Raw genomic sequence first — 19,909 nt, 5'->3', positions numbered from 1 at the left:
ATCTTATGGAGGGATTTTCTTAATTGAGGTTCCTTTCTTTTTCAGATGGCTCTAACTTATATCAAACTGACAGTGGAACTAGCCAGGATATGCTGCTCTGGTTAGTTTTACAATGAGCTTTTGAGAACACTTTCCAAGTCGCTGTACGTAAGCATATGTAGACAGAAACACACATCCCAGCAGCTGGCTCCCCTGGGTATGTGTGTGGGTATCTGAGGGAAGAGAATAAATGATGTTCCTTTGTAGGATCGCTCCAGAGTTTACTCATGGTAATCACTCAACAGTCTCAGGCCTTTGCTCATGGGCCACTATTGGTAGGGCAATGTTTGATGCTAGTAGCCAAAAAGTGCAGCTTCTGGCGGAGAAATATGGACCAGGAGGTAAACAGAGCTCACAGAGTGTTGAGCAAAACTAACCATAGGGTTCCTAGCTCCAGAACACTTATTCCGGGTACCTCAAACCAAGCAAACCCAGCGAAAATATTTATATTATGCAAATAAGAGCTTCTGGGTTGTGTGGTGGTATTTTATCTTTGTAAGAGGTTTTCTAATGATGGTGACGACAACACACACTTGAGCGCATGTGTGGGAATTGATTCATGCCTTCCACCATGTGAATTTCAAGGTTGTCAGGATGGGCAGAGGACGTCTTTACCACGGAGCTGGCCTTGCGAAGGCTACCTTAATATGATCTTCTCTTCACACACATCAAATGTCCGTGAGAAGGACCAAGAACTTGCAATCCTAAAACAGGTGTCAGTCTCCCGCGGCAGTTTCCTCAAGTGCACCCAGCTATCGGGAGGGAGGAGGGGCTGCACAGTGAGCGCCTACCTGGTCCCTCAGGAAGCCCGAAGTCTTCAGTCGAAAGCTCAGGGTACCTCTCCAAACCTCATCTATTCCTGGTGACCTTCGTGATGTTTTTAACCATGCACTATTTTCAGGCGATGTGAATTTTACTTCAGAAGGATGAAGAGGCCACCACCCGTTGGTCAGCTGGATTATCCCCTGAGGCTGCTAAGCGAACCTCAAGAAAGCACAGCTTCTACCCTTCTTACTTCAAAGTTCTGCAAAAATACACTCGATTGTCTAGCGAGATTAACTGTTGAGCACCGCCAGCATAAGCTCCTCAGCCATGTTGACAACTGTGCGACTCAACGGTAAAAATCTAAAAGTCAAGGGCGTTTGTGAGCTCTTTGCTTTGGAGGGATAAGAACTGGCTCACAGGCATTTGGTTAACTTTTGGGAGCATAGGCATTTGGTTAACTTTTGGGCACTGTTTTGGGCACTTTGACTGCTCTATGCAGGGTAAAGAAAAAACAAAGTCAAGAGATGCATACAGCAAATGTTGCCTACGAAGACACTAACCGTTTCCACAAAGTCTGCAATTAATGAGGTTCCCACATTGGGGGAAACTAAAAAACAAAACTGAGCAGACTATGCTTTGAGAGCTATATAAACTCATACAGGAAGTAGAAAAAAAAGTGACCTTTAGCATAGTTGACAAGGTCCTATTTTAGCTTCTAAAGTTCAGAAGCAATAATCGATCAACAGATGTATTGATCACTCTTATTTTCCCTGTGGCCTCTCTGCTGCTGAACCCTTCTAGGTTTTCAAATGCCCTCCAACCTCGGTGAGTACTGCAGTTGTCAGCGTGCTGGAAACTGGCTCATTTTGGTCATTTGATCCAGTCTTGTGCTCGTGAAGAATGACAGATGAAGCCAGGTGTGGTGGAGCCAGGTGTGGTGGAGCCAGGTGTGGTGGCACTCGCCTTTAACCCAGCCCTAGGGGGGCAGAGGCAGGCTGATTTCTGAGTCTGAAGCTAGTCTGGTCTATATAGAGAGTTCCAGGACAGCCAGGGCTACAAAGAGAAACCCTATCTCGAAAATAAATAAATAAATAAATAAATAAATAAATAAAACAAAGAAATAAATAAGCGAACCATGTAAGCCCTGACAAAACTACACATTATCTCATAAATCAGCATTCGCCTTTGTTTGATGACAATGTCTAAATTTCTATTTCAGAATTACAGCAATAGCAACAATAATAATAATTTGCTCATGTCCTGAACATAACTTTAAAACCAGAGCTGCAGGTCTTCTGAGGCATGAGGGTCTGTAATTAAACCCTACAATTGCTGAACAACCCCTCTGCAGAGGGGCAAACACAGGAACGGAATTCTTGTTTCACCAAAGAGAAGTGTGTCTGGCTCTTCTCTTGAACTAAGAAGACAACTGGTAGTCACACATTTTCATTTCCCAAAAGGTTGTCATGACTCCAGACAGAGCCGAAAAAGACACAAAAACATGTAAGGAGCCAGCTTAATGTCCTTGCTTCCAAAGTCAAGAAGGAGTCCCTAAGCTGGGGTTTATCCTTAAACTACAGACATACTCAGGCAGAAGAAATCTCTCATCTCAGGGAAGTCGGTGAGGTGTGGCGGCTGCTGCAGCCTCACCTGACAGAGCGGTCGTCACTGCCCGTCACAGCCAGAGGCTTCTTGGGGTGCAAGGCCAGGGCCCAGAGCTCGCCCTCGCAGTGGCCCTGGAGGATGAGGACCGGCTTATCCCGCTCCCGCACAATCACTTCAAAAATCTCGCTGTCCTGGGTCCCCGCCAGGAGGCGGTCGGCCTTCCAGCACACGCTCCGGATAGACAGGCCTGTGGAAGAAAACAGCGTTCCTTTACACGGTCCACACATAAAGCCAGCACCCAAATAAGCGCTCTTTCGCCAAGATGCTCTTTTATCTGATGCTACCCGTATTTAAGTCCCGGAGTAGAGAATCCACTCCGCTGGCACACTGGACGTTCCCCCTACACCTGTGACTTTATTTGCTGGAGTGACCGCTCTGCCTGACTCAGGAAACCTATGTGCTTTTACAGAAGGCATATTTTAAGTACTACATTTTAAACAGTAGAAAAATCAGACTTTATGCAAACCTAACCTTTGGTGATCTCAAGCTGCTTTGTCCATTCTGTTCCTTATTGAGTTTGTTACCTACTGACTTCTGCAGGGAATTGTCTCACAACAGAGGTCAACACACCAGAAATTCCATTTCCCCAACTCTCCTGAAGCAGGACTGCAGTCTACTCTGGAGCCTGAGCTGCCTTGGTGTCTGCGGTGTACAGAGGTCCAGAAGCCGGACATGTAGGACTTGTCTCCCTTTATTCCTGGTTAGTCAGATGTCCAGGGGTGAATATTTTGCTCTCTGGGAATCAGAGATAGACTATAATTATGATGACCTTGTAACTTATCATTCAAATCTGATCCCCTTTCAAAGTAAAAGGAATGTAAAGCAATTACGTTTTCATATCTTTAAAACATATATATTGGTCAAAAATATAACTTTAATATGCTGAAAGACCCAAGAAAAATAATTATATCAAAAGTTTCACAAAAAATTATCACAAAATTCTACTAACACTATTATGAAAAGGGAAATTTTAGGACAAGGAATAAATGGAGCACAGGTTGTTTTTAGGATCATGAAATTGTTTTGTATATATCACTATGTATTTGTCAGAACCCATGGATTCCACCTCGCCCATGAGAGATCCCTCATGTGGACCATGGACTTCAAGCAAAAATGCCCACCACTATAGGTGGGAAGCTGATGTCGGGAGACCATCACTGTAGGTGGGATGCTGATGTCTGGAGACCATCACTGTAGGTGGGATGCTGATGTTGGGAGACCATCACTGTAGGTGGGATGCTGATGTCTGGAGACCATCACTGTAGGTGGGATGCTGATATTGGGAGACCATCACTGTAGGTGGGATGCTGATGTCTGGAGACCATCACTGTAGGTGGGATGCTGATGTTGGGAGACCATCACTGTAGGTGGGATGCTGATGTCTGGAGACCGTCACTGTAGGTGGGATGCTGATGTCTGGAGACCATCACTGTAGGCGGGATGCTGATGTCTGGAGACCATCACTGTAGATGGGATGCTAATGTCGGGAGAGCATCACTGTAGGTGGGATGCTGATGTTGGGAGAGCATCACTATAGGTGGGATGCTGATGTCAGGAGACCGTCCCTGTCCTAAAACCAGCCCCTCAGTGATACCTGTTCATTCAGCTCACCTGCTCTTTACTCTCAACCATATGTATGCTTTAATCCTTGGAAATCTTATGATTGAAATGATAAAGTAAAAGTTAAAGGTTTTTTGAAAATACTATGAATACTGTGTTGGGTACACATTTTTGTAGAGAATAAAATAAACTCCTGGTGTCCAATAATTTTCTTAAAATCTATTTTTTAAAAATAACCTACAAGTAATGCTAAGTCAGATGGGATACTAGGAAAACTGTTTGGTGGTTTTGGATTTCTGAAAACCTTAGCTGCAGTCCTGATGTATGGTCTTCAAAAGGTGCACGGGATACTTCATTTATCTGTCTTCTGGTCTCTTTCCCCCACTCCTTTCTCCCCTCCCTTCCTCCCTCCTCCTTTGGCACAAAGCTATTTGTATGTGAGATAACGCTCTTTGCCTGACATTTGGCATTTTATCTGGTACAGTGTGCAAACATTTATTCTTCCTCCACCTCTGTAACCTCTGTGGGGGAGGGAACGAGTTCAGAGAAGGACTAAGAAACCCTTAGCCTTTGTCTGTTTTTAAAAAGCAGCTCAAGAGGGGCTGAGAAACGGTCGGTTGGTGACGCAGCCAATATGCAAGCGCAAGGACCTGAGTTCGAGTCCTAGCACCCAGGTAAAAAGCTGTGCACAATGTCACATGTCGACAATCTCAGCTCTGGGGACCTGTGAGGGTCCCTGGGGTTGCTGGACAGTCAGCCTAGCCAAATCAGTGAACACTGGGCTTAGTGAGGAATCCTGTATCAAAAAGTAATCGAAGAAGACACCTAACATCAACACTAGCACACACCCACAACACAACACCACCCACAACACAACACCACCCACAACACACACACACAACACCACACACAACACAACACCACCCACAACACAACACCACCCACAACACACACACACACACACACACACACACACACACACACACACAGAAACCAAGATGGATTTTCCAACTCTGCCAAGACTGATGAGCCTGCCAAGTTACATGGCACCCAGTATTTGCAGACTCATCGAGGGAATTCCGATGAGGGGCTCCAGGGATCTGATTAGGGAAGGACTTCAGAATGTAAATTAAGACAGAGAAAGCAGAGGCTCCTACCTGCTTTCCAGTCTGTATCTCACAATCTGCGTTTTTATAGACTTCCTTAAAAAAAAAAAAAAAAAACCCTTCTAGTGAATTAACCAGTTTAGCGGGGAAACTGAACACTCAGCAAGAGCAAGGAGGCTGAACTGACAAGGTATGTGTACGTGAACGTGGCAAAGGAGAGAGGAAAGAGACAAGAAGGAGGGAGAAGGGGAGAGACCAAAGAGCAGGCAAAAGAGAAAAGGGAACAGTCACCTTCGTCACCTAGTGAGCTGTGACCATTTTCTCTGAGACCAACGTTTCTGTTCTTCAAGCAGACAAGTTATCTTTCGTCATATCAGATTAGCCTACTCTAAGGCCCCTTAATGATGCTGTGTCACTTTCTTTTCTGAGACAACTATTTCAAATAGAAATCACTTCCCAAGGGCACATCAATGGGAAAGCCGATTCAAGCCACGCCCACTTGCTTCTTCTGACCCTAATGCGGTAACTGGGCCTCTGACCACGTGGTGCGCAGAGCCTTGAGGCCCCGCCCCCGGGCATTTGGAGAGACCCTGCAGAGTGACACTTCCCTGACTAGGCTGCAGGACTTCGTTCTTCAGTCCAACCAGGCTTGGCTTTCACTTCCCTGACACAAGTTCAGAGAACAGGATTGTAATCGCGGCCCTAGCTGGCTGGCCCAGGCAGCCATTGATTTTTAAAAACTCAAGGCATCCATGAGTTTTTAAGCTGTCTTTGCTTCCTTACCTTCGGCTTTGGGAGTCCGGAAACAGGCTACTATTTAGAATACGGTTAGAAACCCGATGGTAGCTAAATGAAATGCAAGAAAAACTGCTTTCATCATTTAAAGTCACAGAAATGCTCTCCTTTGATATACATACTGTGTGTGCTTTTGATAGTGTGGCGACGCGGGCGTCTGTGTAGGATTTCACGCCCTCTGTGTACCAGGCTGAGAAAGGCTTAGCTCTGGCCTGAGCATGGTACGTGTGGACAGCAGGGGGCAGTAGAGAGCAACCTACCCAGCCAAACCCGAACAATCCCCTACAGCAGAAACCAAATTCGTATTAACCCTTGGCCCTTGTTTCGTATTCCTTCGGAAAGTAGAGAACAACACCCTTCCAGTCCCCAGGCTGGCTTGACAGGGACTGCTGGCCTGTCAACATCGGCACGGGCCTCATCGTTAAAGGGCAATGCGTACTGTTCACGAGTTAATCGAACAGATGGATTTACACACCAGCCCTCTTAGCTCCAGGCACCGTGAGCTATTTATCATTTCAAATCTCCAGTTCCCACATCTTCTAAGCCAAGATGACATCCGCACTCTCACTCCACAGCAACGAGGGACCTAGCGCCTAACATCTGAGAAATCCATCAACATATGCAATTATTCTTACCCAGCAGGCCTTTCTGCACAGTGGGGTCCTTTTGAAAGGTCACGCCTCAATCTAGAAGAACCTTCTATGTGGGGGTCAGACTCTAGCCCCATGGGAAGTCATCCAGTAGCTCTGAGGATGCTGTCACGGGCTCCTCCCCTTGCGGGGCAGCTACTCCTTATCTTTCAGCGGATCCTTTATATTGTTCTGCAGTGCCAGCCCTGCAAACCCTCAGAAGGCAGAGTGCTGGTCTAACACAGAGAAAATTAGCGCTAGACCAAAATGGCCTTTCTCCCAGTTATGTGCCTGGAGAAACTGGCAGGAGGGAGGAGTGTGGTTAAACCCAGTCTGAGGTCAGAAGGCATGCAAGGAGCACAGGGCAACCTCCCCAGCTCTTCCCATGCACCAGAGTCTTCATGAAGTATTAAAACAGACAGATGTCTGGACTCCACCCCGACATTCCTCTCGCTTGGTGTGGAGTGGAGTGGCATGGGTAGGGGTGAGTGGGTCGGGCATAGTTAAGTGTAGCCAACCCAAGCTGAAAACCATTGCCTCCCATGCCCAGCTAGGGTGCTATCTAAGTGATGGTAAGTAATGGTTCTTCAGCTGAGGTTGAAAACGCCACCCCAGCACATTAAAAAAGCCAAGGCCCGGTGAGGCAGGGCAAAAAGCCCGCACAGTTTTCTGAAAAATTCAACAAGCAGGCATTCCACGGATAACCTTTGCCCATGGACAACGGTGATTTAGGAGGAGACCTTATCAACTCTGTGGACCATGATGGGCTCCAGAGAACCATCTGTGGACCCTGAGAACACCACACAGAAACTTCACACTCACACCAGACTGGGAGTGGCTCAGGGGGCTGAAGGGCTTACTGTGCAAGGGCACCTAAGTCCAGATTCCCAGCACCTACGTGGGCATGGACACCTATAACGCCAACATTATAGGGAGACATGGACAGGAGTATCCCAGGGCTCACTGGCCAGCCGGTCTAGCAATAGGTGACCTTTAGGTTCAGTGAGCAACCTTGTCTTAAAGAGGTGAAGAGTCACAGAACATGAAGAACCCGGATGCTCAGCTATATGCGCCACCCCTATTGACCAGCACTCCCGTGAGGCTGGTCAGGAGCCGGCACGCTACTAGAGGAGTAAGGTGATCCTGAATGACAGCAGCTACCAACCCTGTGATCTTCCTGCAAGGTATAGGGACACAACAGTGGCACAGAGTTATGGGAGTGATCAAGCACTTTTTGGTTGTATGTAAGGCCCACTGCATGAGATGGGACCCAAATCTGACATTGCTGAACTGGGCTGGAACCTGAGGCTAGACACGTCATGTGCCTGGGGGAAATTCAGTGCCAAATTCTGCTAAATGAACCTCGCAATAAGACGATTCTGAATGACACACAGCTATAACCATAGATTCATGCATCCAAAGAAAAGATTCTTCTCGCAGCGGGGTGGCAGTAAACAATGTGCAGAAAGTGAGTGACTTAAGAGTGCTCACTCCCAAACAGGGTGTTCTCACCAAACCCCTCCCCTTCAAGCTGAGGAACCTACGAGGAAGGGGCAGAAGGGTTGTGAGAGTCAGAGAAGGTGGCTGACTCCAAGGAAACAGATCTAGACAAAAGAGGACCAATACACATATATGATCGCGTCACAGAGCCTGTTACACATACATGTTCGCATCACAGAGCCTGATACACATATATGATCGCGTCACAGAGCCTGATACACATATATGATCATGTCACAGAGCCTGTGGCAGCACATACAAGCTCCACACAGGCGCAAACTAGACAAAATCCCTGCACTGAGGCGGGGAGGTGACACCAGGTCCCACTGCTAACTAGGAAGCTCCTGGCAAATGATGCCTGCTGGGAAATGTAAAATTGTTTTCCCCATGGAGTGTCACTGGGGATATCAAGACACTTTAGGGCAGCAATAGTCAAACAGACTTCATGGGTTTTGGGGGGACTGTTTTGTTATATTTTTTGTCTTATTTTGCTTGTTTGTTTTGATTTTCATTTTACTTTGACTTTGGGGAAAGAGAGAAAGTGAGAGAGTGGACATGAAGTATAAACTATAAAACTATAAACTATAAACTATAAAATCACATGAGATATAAGAGAGAGAGATATAAGAGAGAGAGAATAAAGAATAGAAGGAATAAAGAAGGAAAACATCAAGAGAGTTTGTGAGTGCCTTTTTCCCTACCCTCCTTCAGATTGAAAAGTCTAGCTTAGCTGATCCCGTGGATCCTGTCAAGTCCCTGTGCTGCTGGAGGCTAGCCCCCCTGTGCTGCTGGAGGCTAGCCCCCCTGTGCTGCTGGAGGCTAGCCCCCCTGTGCTGCTGGAGGCTAGCCCCCCTGTGCTGCTGGAGGCTAGCCCCCCTGTGCTGTCAGAGGCTAGCCCCCCTGTGCTGCTGGAGGCTAGCCCCCCTGTGCTGCTGGAGGCTAGCCCCCCTGTGCTGCTGGAGGCTAGCCCCCCTGTGCTGTTGGAGGCTAGCCCCCCTGTGCTGCCAGAGGCTAGCCCCCCTGTGCTGCTGGAGGCTAGTCCCCCTGTGCTGCTGGAGGCTAGCCACCCTGTGCTGCTGGAGGCTAGTCCCCCAGACAGCGGTTCAAAGGAAATGAAAAGGCTCTAGGATCCGGAGAAGACAAAGTAAGGGCTCTGGTCCTGGCAGAGTTCAGGGAGCTGTGGGGTCTGTAGGGCCAAGGATCTCAGACCCCATGCCAAGTGCTGTAAGTGGCCGCCCACTGTTCATGACTGAGACACCCAGGGGCTGCACAGGGACTATTGTCCCACCTACCTACAGCCAGCACTGGCCGCTGCCAAACAGCACAAGAAACAAAAGCAGCAGAAAACCAACACAGAGAGCATCTCCTGGCCTAGCCACAGTCTCTCCCTAGGTAGAGTTTCCTGTCAGCTGGAACAGAAACACAATACTCATTTTCTTACCTGCATGCTAGGACCTCTGTCCAAGCCCTTGGGGGCCAAGGGGGAACTCAGCGTGTTGACATGAAGGAACCTGGCTATGTGTTTTTTCCTTACGCTGGGTTGGCACTTGGTTCCCCTGCAGGGCCCTACACTGCGGTTAGAATGTGATCTTCACCCATCTGAGCTGTTTCCAGGTCTCCAGGGCATGGTAGGCACTATTGTAAGCCCTCTGGAAGGAGCGGGCAACAAGAGATTCTCCGCCCAGCTGACAAGGACTGTGAGGTAAGCTGTGCTGTTTGTTATAAGGTGGACCGCCAGCACATCTGACGCGCCCTGGGGCTGGACGTAGGTGATTTCCAGTAAGGTCAATCACATCAGCCGCTGGAGTAGAGGCTCCGGTTGAGGAGGGCCTTTGCAGACAGTCTGTGAGCAGAGGAAAAGGTGTGAGCCAGTCTGGCCAAAGCAGAGGAAGGCGCCGGGGCTGTGAGGCCACCAGAAGGATTTTGGGTATTTGAGAAAAGGGGGAATCTTAGGAGGGTTTTAAGAAAGAAGGAATGTGACCCGTTTTGTATAAACATGAAACAGTTCTTAAAGCTGCTGGGCAGGGAACAGTCAGTGCAGGGACACGTGATAAAGCAACTGTCATTGATAAAAAATCCATGTGATCAATGACCGTGTGGACCAGGAGGGGGCGACGACCACAGTGACAAGCCTCAGAAGGAATCCCGTGGCCTGGAGCCTGCGGCCACAGCCCATCTCTTCTCTATGACTCTCCTGACGCGGATGTCTTTGGATGCACAGTTCCTGGCTCACTAGACACAACGGCTATCTAATATCTAGCCCTTTGGCACACATCTCAGCCGATGCTTAATAAATAATACATCTCGTGTGGGGAGAATAATTACTGTGTTCCCTTCACACTCTATAACAATCAGGTCAAAATATTTGATCACGGGGAAGCAGTTCACTTTGGTTGGCAGGCGTTAGGAATTATTTTTTACCTTTTCTTGCCAACCCTAATAGACATTTTAAGTTTCATTGCTTCACCCGGATCATCCATTTAGTTAAAAAGTCGGATGTAAGATGTGCTGTTACACTTGGTGTGAGATGATCTGGGGCCCTGTCTGTAATCGTTGCTGTTACCAACCCTTGTTTCTGCCTCCTTGTCCATGAGGTGATAGAGTTTCTCTCAGTGACATCTGATCTCTGCCCCATCCTGAACCAGAATTTATAGTCCCTGAAACACTGGCTCTGAAACTCACACCTCTGAAAGGTTTAGGATTTGGGGTTCGTGTGTCCAGTGGGATCTGAAGCAGCAATATCTTCAATAAAATAATTCACCCCCTTTTTTTCTCATTTAAACTTTTGTTTTACATATCAATTCAAAATCCCAAGTCTCCATCCTAACTCCCCATCCACTCCTCAGAGGGTACCGCCTCCCCTGGGAAGTCAACTAAATCTGTCCCATCACCTCACTGAGGCAGGACCAAGGTTCTCCCGCAGCCCTGTGCCTTGGCCGAGCATTGAGAGTGGGCTACACTAAGTCAGTTCATGCATTAAGGTTAGATCCTGGTTCCACTGCTAGTATTTCCACAAACTGCCTAAGGCACAGCATTGTCACCTGCCCGCAGGGTTCGGTCCAATGCAGGTTCCCCAATTGTCAGTCCAGCGTCAGTGAGCTCCCACTAGCCCAGATCAGCTGTTTCTGTGGGTTTCTCAAGCATGGTCTTGACCTCTTTGATCATATCATCACTCTTTTCTCTCTTCCATTGTATTCCGGAAGCTTGACCCAGTGGTTAGTTGTGGATCTCTGCATCTGTTTCCATCTGTTTCTGGATGAGGGTTCTGGCTTTCTCTGGGGTTGTGGATCAGCAAAGGCTGGTTATCCTTTGGTTTATGTTTGATATTCACTTATGAGTGAGTACATACTATATTTGTCTTTCTGGGTCTGGTTACCTCACTTAGGATGTTTTTTTTTTTTCTAGTTCCATTTGCCTGCAAATTTCAAGATATCTTTTTTTTCTTTCTTTTTTTTTTTTACACCACTAAGTAGTGCCCCAATGTTTAAATGGACTACATTTTCTTTATCCATTCTTCAGTTGAGGGGCATCTACATTTTTTCCAGATTCTGGCTATTATGAATAATGCTGCTATGAACACAGTTGAGCAAATGTCATTGTGTTGTGCATCCTTTGGGCATTTGCCCAAAGAGTGGTATAGCTGGGTCTTGAGGTAGATTGAGTTCTAATTATGTGAGAAATCACCATAGTGATTCCTACAGCAGCTGCACAAGTTTGTGTTCCCATCAGCAGTGGAGGAGTGTTTCCCTTACTCCACATCCCCTCCAGTATAAGTTGTCATCAGTGTTTTTGATTTTGGCCATTCTTACAGGTGTAAGATGGTATCACAAAGTTGTTTTGATTTGCATTTCTCTGATGGCTAAGGATGTTGAGCATTTCCTTAAGTGTCTTTGGCCATTTGAGATTCTTCTGTTGAGAATTCTGTTTAGATATGTATGCTATTTTTTTAAATTGGATTATTTGGTAGTTTGATGTCTACTTTCTTGAGTTCTTTATGTATTTTGGAGATCATCCCTCTGTCTGATATGGGGTTGGTAAAGATCTTTTCCTATTCTGTAAGCTTCCATTTTGTCCTGTTGACAGTGTCTTTTGCTTTACAAAAGCTTCTCAGTTTCAGGAGGTCCCATTTATTCATTGTTGCTTTCAGTGTCTGTGCTACTGGTGTTAGATTTAGGAAGTAGTCTGCTGTGCCAATGTGGTCAAGGGTACTTCCCACTTTCTCTTCTATGAGGTTCAGTGTGGTTGAATTTCTGTTGAGGTCTTTGATCCATTTGGACTTGAGTTTTGTGCATGGAGATGTATGGAATCTCTTTGCATTCTTCTACAGGTTGATATACATTTATGCCAGCATCATTTGTTGAATATGCTTTTTTTTTCCATTTTATGTTTTTAGCTTTGTTCTCAAAAATCAGGTCTTCATAAGTGTGTGGGTTAATATCAGGGGGTCTTCCATTTGATTTCATTGGTCCACCTGTCTGTTTTTATGTCAATATCAAGCTGTTTTCATTACTGTAGCTCTATAATAGAGCTTGAAGTCAGGGATTGTGATGCCTCCAGATGTTCCTTTATTGTACAGGGTTGTTTAGTTTTCCTGAGTTTTTTGTTTTTCCATATAAAATTTAGTATTGTTCTTTTGAGGTCTGTGAAGAATTGTGTTGGGATTTTGATGGGTATTTCACTGAATCTGTATATTGTTTTTGGTAAGATTGCCGTTTTTACTATGTTAATCCTACTTATCCATGAGCATAAGAGATCTTTCCATTTTCTGATATTTTCTTCATTTCATTCTGCAAAGACTTAAAGTTCTTGTCATGCAGGTCTTTCACTTGTTTGATTAGAGTTACCCCAAGATATTTTATGTTGTTTTTGACTATTTTGAAAGGTGATGTTTCTCTGATAGCTTTCTCAGCTCCTTTATCATTTGTATATAGGAGGGTTACTAATTTTTTTTTTTTAGTTAATTTTGTATCCTGTCACATTACTGAAGGTGTTTACCAGCTGTGGGAGCTCCCTGGTAGAATTTTTGGGATCACCACATCATCAGCAAATAGCCAAAGTTTGACTTCTTTCTTTCCAATTTGAATCCCCTTGATCTCCTTTTGTTGTTTTATTGTTCTAGCTAGAACTTCAAATACTATATTGAATAGATATGGAGAAAGTGGACAACTTTGTCTTGCTCCTGAGTTTCTCTCCATTTAGTTTGATGTTGGCTGTTGGTTTGCTGTATTGCCTTTATTATGTGTAGGAATGTTCCTTGTATCCCTGATCTCTCCAAGACCTTTATCATGAAGGGTAGTTGAATTTTGTTGTAGGCTTTTTCAGCATCTAATGAGATGATCATATTTTTTTTTCAGTTTATTTATATGGTGGATTGTATTGACACATTTTTGTATGTTGTACCATTCCTGCATCTCTGGGATGAAGCTGACTTGATCATGTGGATGACTTTTCTGATGTGTTCTTGGATTCATTTTGCAAGTATTTTATTGAGTATTTTTGGATGAATGTTTATGAGCGAGAATGGTCTGTAATTTTCTTTCTTAGTTGAGTCTTTGTATTGTTTGGGTATCAGGGTAACTGTACCCTCATAAAAAGCATTTGGCAGTGTTCCTTCCGCTTCTATTATGTGGAACAATTTGAGGGGTATCGGTATTACCTCTTCTTTGAAATTCTGGTAAAATTCTGTGCTGAAATCATCTGGCCCTTTTTTTTTTTTTGGTTTGGAGGCTTTTGATGACTGTTTCTATTTCCTTATGGGTTATAGGTCTATTTAATTTGTTTATCTGTTTTTGATTTAATTGGTATGTGGTACTTATCCAGAAAATTGCCCATTTCCTTTAAAATTTCTAATTTTGTGGAGTACAGATTTTTGAAGTATGACCTGATGATTCTCTGGATTTTCTCCGTGTCTGTTAATATGTCCCCTTTTCATTTCTGATTTTGTTGATTTGGATATTCTTTCTCTGCCTTTTGGTCAGTTTGGATGAAGGTGTGTCAATCTTGTTGATTTTCTCAAAGGACCAACTCTTTGTCTCATTGATTCTTTGTATTTTTCTTTGCTTCTATTTTATTGATTTAAGCTCACAATTTGATTATTTCCTGCCATCTATTCCTACCGGGTGAGTCTGCTTCTTTTTGTTCTTGAGCTTTCAGGTGTTCTGTTAATTTGCTAGTGTGGGATTTCTGCAACTTCTTTGTTTAGTCATTTAGTGCTATGAACTTTGCTCTTAGCACTGCTTTCACCGTGTCTCATAAGTTTGAGTATCTTGTATCGTCATTTTCATTGAATTTTAGGAAATCTTTATTTTTTTCTTTATTTCTTCCTTGACCCAGCAGTGATTGAGTTGAGCATTGTTCAATTTCCATGTGTTTGTGGGTTTCCTGAAATTAGTGTTGTTGTTGAATTCTAACTTTAAGTCATGGTGACCCGATAAGACATGGGGTTATTCCAAGTTTTTTTTTTTTTTTTTTTTTTTTTTTTTTTTTTTTTTTTTTTTTTTTATCTGTTGAAGTTTGCTTTGTTACTGAGTATGTGGTAAATTTTTGAGAATGTTTCAGGAGGTGCTGAGAAGAAGGTATATTCTTTTGTGTTTGTGTAGAATATTCTATAGATGTCTGTTAAGTCCATTTGACTCATAACGCAGTTCCTTTTTTCCTCTGTTAACTTTCTGTCTGGCAGACCTGTCCAGTGGTGAGAGTGAGGTGTTGAAGTCCCCCACTATTAGTGTGTGTGACTTAATGTGTGATTTAAGCTTTAGTAACATTTCTTTTACAAATGTGGATGCCCATATAGGGCATAGATGTTCAGAATTGAGACTTCTTGATGGATTTTTCCTGTGATGAATATGAAATATTCTTCTTCATCTCTTCTGATTGATTTTAGTTTGAAGCCTATTTGTTAGATATTAGAATAGCTACACCTGCTTATTTCTTAGATCCATTTGATTGGTAAATCTTTTTCCAACCCTTTACTCTGAGACAATGTCTGTCTTTGAGGTTGAGGTGTGTTTCTTTCTTTTTTTAAAAAAAAAGCTGTAGTACTTAAATATGACTTTATTGATTCATGCTGACTTATGATATCATTAATATTTTTGTATTCTTAGAATCCCTTTATATATTTTAAGACATTAGCTTATATGTCTCTACAGTCATGGTTTTAATGTTTGAGGTGTGTTTCTTGTATACAGAACGATGGATCTATATTAAGGGATATTAGTGACCAGTGATCGCTACTTCCTGTTGTTTTTGTTTTTGCTCTTGGTGGTGACATTATGTGTGTGTGTGTTTCCCTTCTTTGGGATTTGTTGCTGTGAGATCATCTATTGCCTGTATTTTTGTGGATGTAGCTGATTTTCTTGGGTTGGAGTTTTCCTTCTAGTACTTTCTGTAGGGCTGGATTTGTGGATCGGTATTGTTTAAATCTGGTTTGTCATGGAATATCTTGAAAATTTTGCTGGGTATAGCAGTCTGAGCTGGCATCTGTGGTCTTTTAGTGTCTGCATAACACCTGTCCAGGATCTTCTGGATTTCATTGTTTCCATTGAAAAGTCGGGTATAAATTTGATAGGTCTGCCTCCTTAATGTGTTATTTGACCTTTTTTCCTTTTTATTCCTTTTTTCCTTAATATTTTTTCTTTTTTCTATATGTTTAGTGTTTTAATTATTATATGGCGAAGGGACTTTTTTTTTTTGATCTAGTCCTTTTGGTGTTCTGTAAGATTCTTGCATTTTTATTGGCATGTCTTTCTTTAGGTTGGGAAAATTTTCTTCTATGCTTTTGTTGAATACATTTTCTATGCCTTCAGGTGCAGGCAGACCAGAGTCTCCAGTGATCTCTCCTCCAGGTGTAGGCTAGGGCTGGGGTTCCAGTGGTCGCTGCAGTGGTGGGGTATCTCGCACAGAGGATGGCAGTGGATACCAGCTGGTGTGACACAGGTGCTCTTTTCCAGAGGAACTTCATATGATAGTCTCTGGAAGCCACTGTGGTCACCACTCCCAGCAGCCACTCACCTCTGAGAGTCCTGGCAGGGTCACTCATCCACCTCAGATGAGGTCGCTTGCTAGCCTCTGAGGCTCCCAGTGGTTGCTTGCCTGCCTTTGGTGTTCCTGGCAGTTCATGTCCTCCCTCCCCTCCTCCCACTTTTGACAAGAAACCAGGTCTGGCTTCAAAATCACAAGCTCCTCCCTCTACGTCCCAAGCGATGGGATTACAGATGGACAATGCCATGACGAGCTGGAGAGAATATTTCTGTGTGTGATTATCTACATTTTAAAGACCGCAAACAGGTTTGTGCCAGTTCAGATCAGGTGTTGCTGCCGAAGTAGTCACAGAAGCAATCTTTCAGTTCTAATCTGTTTGGGTTTCGAAGTTACAAATGAAAGATCTTGTCTGAATTCAATTGCAGATTTATATGATCACACATATGTATATATAGCATTTTTTTTTTTTTGCTAAAGAAAAGGTATTGAGCACCAAGTCAGCAAAGAAATCTGTTCATCACAATAAGCACAGGAATTATTGATGTAACTAAAGGACTACAGGTCCCTTGACTGTGGATGGTGTCCCTCAGGCTGTGAGGGGCATCTTCTTTCACTAAACGTGGGGACGACAGAAGCCTAGGAATCAGTCTGAGTCTGGATGATTCTCGCTGACGTGAGTGTCACCCTCTGGCAGGCTGATCCACACTCAATTTAAAGTAGGAGTCAAAGGTTTGAGCTCAAGCCTGACGAGCGTGCAGGAGGACTGATCAGCAGTTTACCTCTGTAACAAAGCCGTATAATTTCCATAACTGTAGTCTTTACTTAGCTCATTTCAAAACTCTTTCTTCTTGTCTGACAACTGAGTTAGTGCAAGAGGCAAGTGTATGAGACTTTTGCGCTAAGACATTTGGAAATTGCGGGATTCATTTCACAGGCCTGGACGTCTGCAGGAAGGGCAAGAGAAATCTTCACAGGTTGCAAACTAAGTGGGACCTTGGGATAAGGGTTTACAAACGTTAATAAGTGGCAGTCCTTTTACTTTAACTAAGTTTTAAAATGACATTTATTTGTTTAGTTACTTGTCCGTGCACACACATGTGCAATGCATACATGTACATGTGTTACAGCACACACGTGAACGTTGGAGGATAACTTACAGGGCGCAGTTTTTTCTTCCTCTCACTTGAGGTTCAGGGACTGAACTCAGGACTGGCATCAAGTGTCTTTGAGTTATCTTACTGCCTCTAGTTAATATTTTCAAGATTAAGAAACAAAGTAGCAAGTACCATGTCATGGGATTGGAACATGACCATGAAAATGCTTCTGCTGGATGTTTAGAAAGTCATTTTAGTAACATGAATAAAAGCCAAAAAATCCCCACAGAACATAGTTTCCATAGAAGTCACTGTTACCCAATAGCAAAAGGATGGGGGGCGGAATTCACTCATATCAAAAGTCCTTGTGAAGGTAAATCCACAATGTAGTTTTGCGTCCACACCAGGAGCAAGAAAGCCCTGATGCTGTTTTGCCCGAGCCCGCCCCTCTCAAATGCACTTCATTTCCGTTTTCAAGGCCAGGGACAGGCAGAGCAGAAAGGTAAGAGTTTTCTGAGGGTGGGACCAGTACACAGATCTGCTGTACGGGGCTGGAGAGATGGCTCAGCAGTTAAGAGCACTGGCTGCTCTTCCAGAGGTCCTGAGTTCAATTCCCAGCAACCACAAGGTGGTTCCAAACCATCTGCAATGAGATCTGGTGCCCTCTTCTAGCCTGCAGGTATACATGCAGGTAAAACACTGTATACATAATTAATAAATAAATAAACAAACAAATCTTTGGGGGAAAAAAGATCTTCTGTACCTCTGTTTCCTTCCGTCTGTCTGCTCCTTCCCCACCTTCACTCCATCCTTGCTCAGCCCCATACTCTATGTCTTAGTTAGGGTTTAGTCCATTATCATCATGGCAGGGTATCTGGCTGCATGCAGGCTGACGTGGTGCTGGAGAAGGAGCTGAGAGTTCCTTCATCTTGACTTCCAGATAACAGGAAGACACTAGATGTGGCTTGAGCATATAAGAGACCTCGAGGCCTGCCTCCACAGTGACACAATTGCTCCAACAAAGCCACACCTCCTAATGGTCCCACTGCCTTTGGGGCCCATTTTCTTTAAACCAGCACACTCTGCAGATGCTCACAGGGTACAGTCTAATGCAATTTGGCTGAAGGGTTTTGCTCTATATAACTTGCTCTATATATCTGATTTTTCTGGAAAAAACTTATCAAAACCACATTCTATTGTAATAAATACTAATGCATATGTTACCTTTATATCCTTGTTCTGTCTCCCTGAGATCAATTTTGGTTATTGGTTTGAAATCAGTGTCCCATAATCGAATACAGCCGTCTCGCCCACCAGTAGCAAAGCCTTCTTCACACGCATACATGCTAAAGATTCCAGCCTGTCAATTAGAAGAGGTAACATTCAATCCTGCAATCTCTATAAATGCCACCATTGCTAAATCGCAATGATTAAGAACAGAGCAAAACAAAACACAAGCAGATGCTGTGTTTTCTGTTGACATCTGACAGCAGATCAACACACCTCATCTCAGCTAGATCACTAAAATTATAGCCACCACCAGGATGCAAAGTAATTCCATTAACACAGCTAATTTGATAAGAGTGTTATCCCACTGCCCAAAATGCCACTTATGAATAGCTTGGTTGAAGCGGATACAGACTCAAATTCCCGCGTATGACAAATGAGCTTTCTAAAACAGAGACATGACAAAGGTGCCTCATTTCAGTTCTAAAGTAACCCAGCAGAGACACAGACTGAGGGCACGAACGCTACGCCTTTGACAGGTGTAGAGGTGCCTGAGTGCCACCTCAACCGCTCAGGAAGGGGTTACTCCGGACAAACTGAAAAGCACAAATAGCATCGTTCGGAACGTTGTACGCTATGGGATGACTCCCTTTCCATGTCTGAAACACTTGGAATCTTTAAGTTTGAAAACTATCTTATTTGATTTATTCAAAGCTGTTACTACTGCATTGTGTCAACAAAATATCCACAGTAAAGAGATTGTTGTGGGAAATCCTTCAGCCAATAGCCTTTCAGGTTCCAGCCCATTTGGGGCATGGTCTGACGTACGATAAAGCGCAAACGAAAAGTGCATGTGGCCTTTTTTGCTGCTGGATTCAGCTCCCAGCTTCCAGCGCACACAGAGGACCATGGATGGCTACCCTTACTGTGAGTTTTGTCCCCAAATAAATCAATGTTTGTTATACTGATTCCGGGTTAATACGCCTACAGAGAAACTGATGACCGAGGCAGCTCATTCAATGAATGAAAACAAATTCTGACCTCCTAATTGTTTTAAGAGTAGTTTGGCAATGAAGCCAAGAAAAAAAGAATAATGGAAAGAAACCTTGAAAGTATCCAAACTGTTTCACTGAGCTGTCTGAAGTTTTCTTTATGCTAAGAGTAAAGAGGTCTAGGGAAGAAGATTGATGACAGAGGACTTGCCTCGTGTGTAAGGCTCTGGGTTCAATTCCCAGCACTAAAAAATAAAGTACTGGGGAATAAACTTGAAGATATTAACGTAAAGCATTTTTATCCTACTTCTATTGTACCTTTTGTGTGCTAGGGACTGCAGCGAGAGCAGAAAGTGTTCATAACCACCGAGCCAGGTCTCTAGTCCTTATACTTATTATCTTAAACAAAAACACACAACTTGACATTGCATGCAACCCTCGCGGAGTACACAGTGACTCTTGGTTGCTAGGGCCTTTCCTCTGATTTCCCTCGTCTCCATTGTCACCATGTCGTCTGTAGTCGTCATCTTCCTCTGTGTCAAAAGGCAGCAAAGAGC

General features: G+C 44.1%; 1 protein-coding gene across 1 annotated transcript in view; it reads right to left on the bottom strand.

Moving 5' to 3' along the window:
• The window catches only part of Eml6 (EMAP like 6), a 240,144-nt gene that overhangs the window by 112,286 nt on the left and 107,949 nt on the right, over positions 1 to 19,909 (bottom strand). The window contains exons 7-8 of the mRNA XM_050123862.1: positions 18,358 to 18,493; positions 2,455 to 2,656 (exon numbers count right to left, since the gene is read on the bottom strand). Of these exons, the coding sequence (XP_049979819.1) occupies positions 2,455 to 2,656; positions 18,358 to 18,493 (338 nt within the window). The remainder of the gene's footprint in view (positions 1 to 2,454; positions 2,657 to 18,357; positions 18,494 to 19,909) is intronic.

The sequence above is a fragment of the Alexandromys fortis genome, unplaced genomic scaffold (assembly GCF_014885135.2).
Source record: "Alexandromys fortis isolate MF-2015 unplaced genomic scaffold, M_Fortis_MF-2015_v1.1 scaffold_210, whole genome shotgun sequence".
NCBI classification, from domain to species: domain Eukaryota; kingdom Metazoa; phylum Chordata; class Mammalia; order Rodentia; family Cricetidae; genus Alexandromys; species Alexandromys fortis.
Note: the sequence above shows the minus strand (reverse complement) of the source record. Positions and strands in the feature narration are given on the sequence as shown.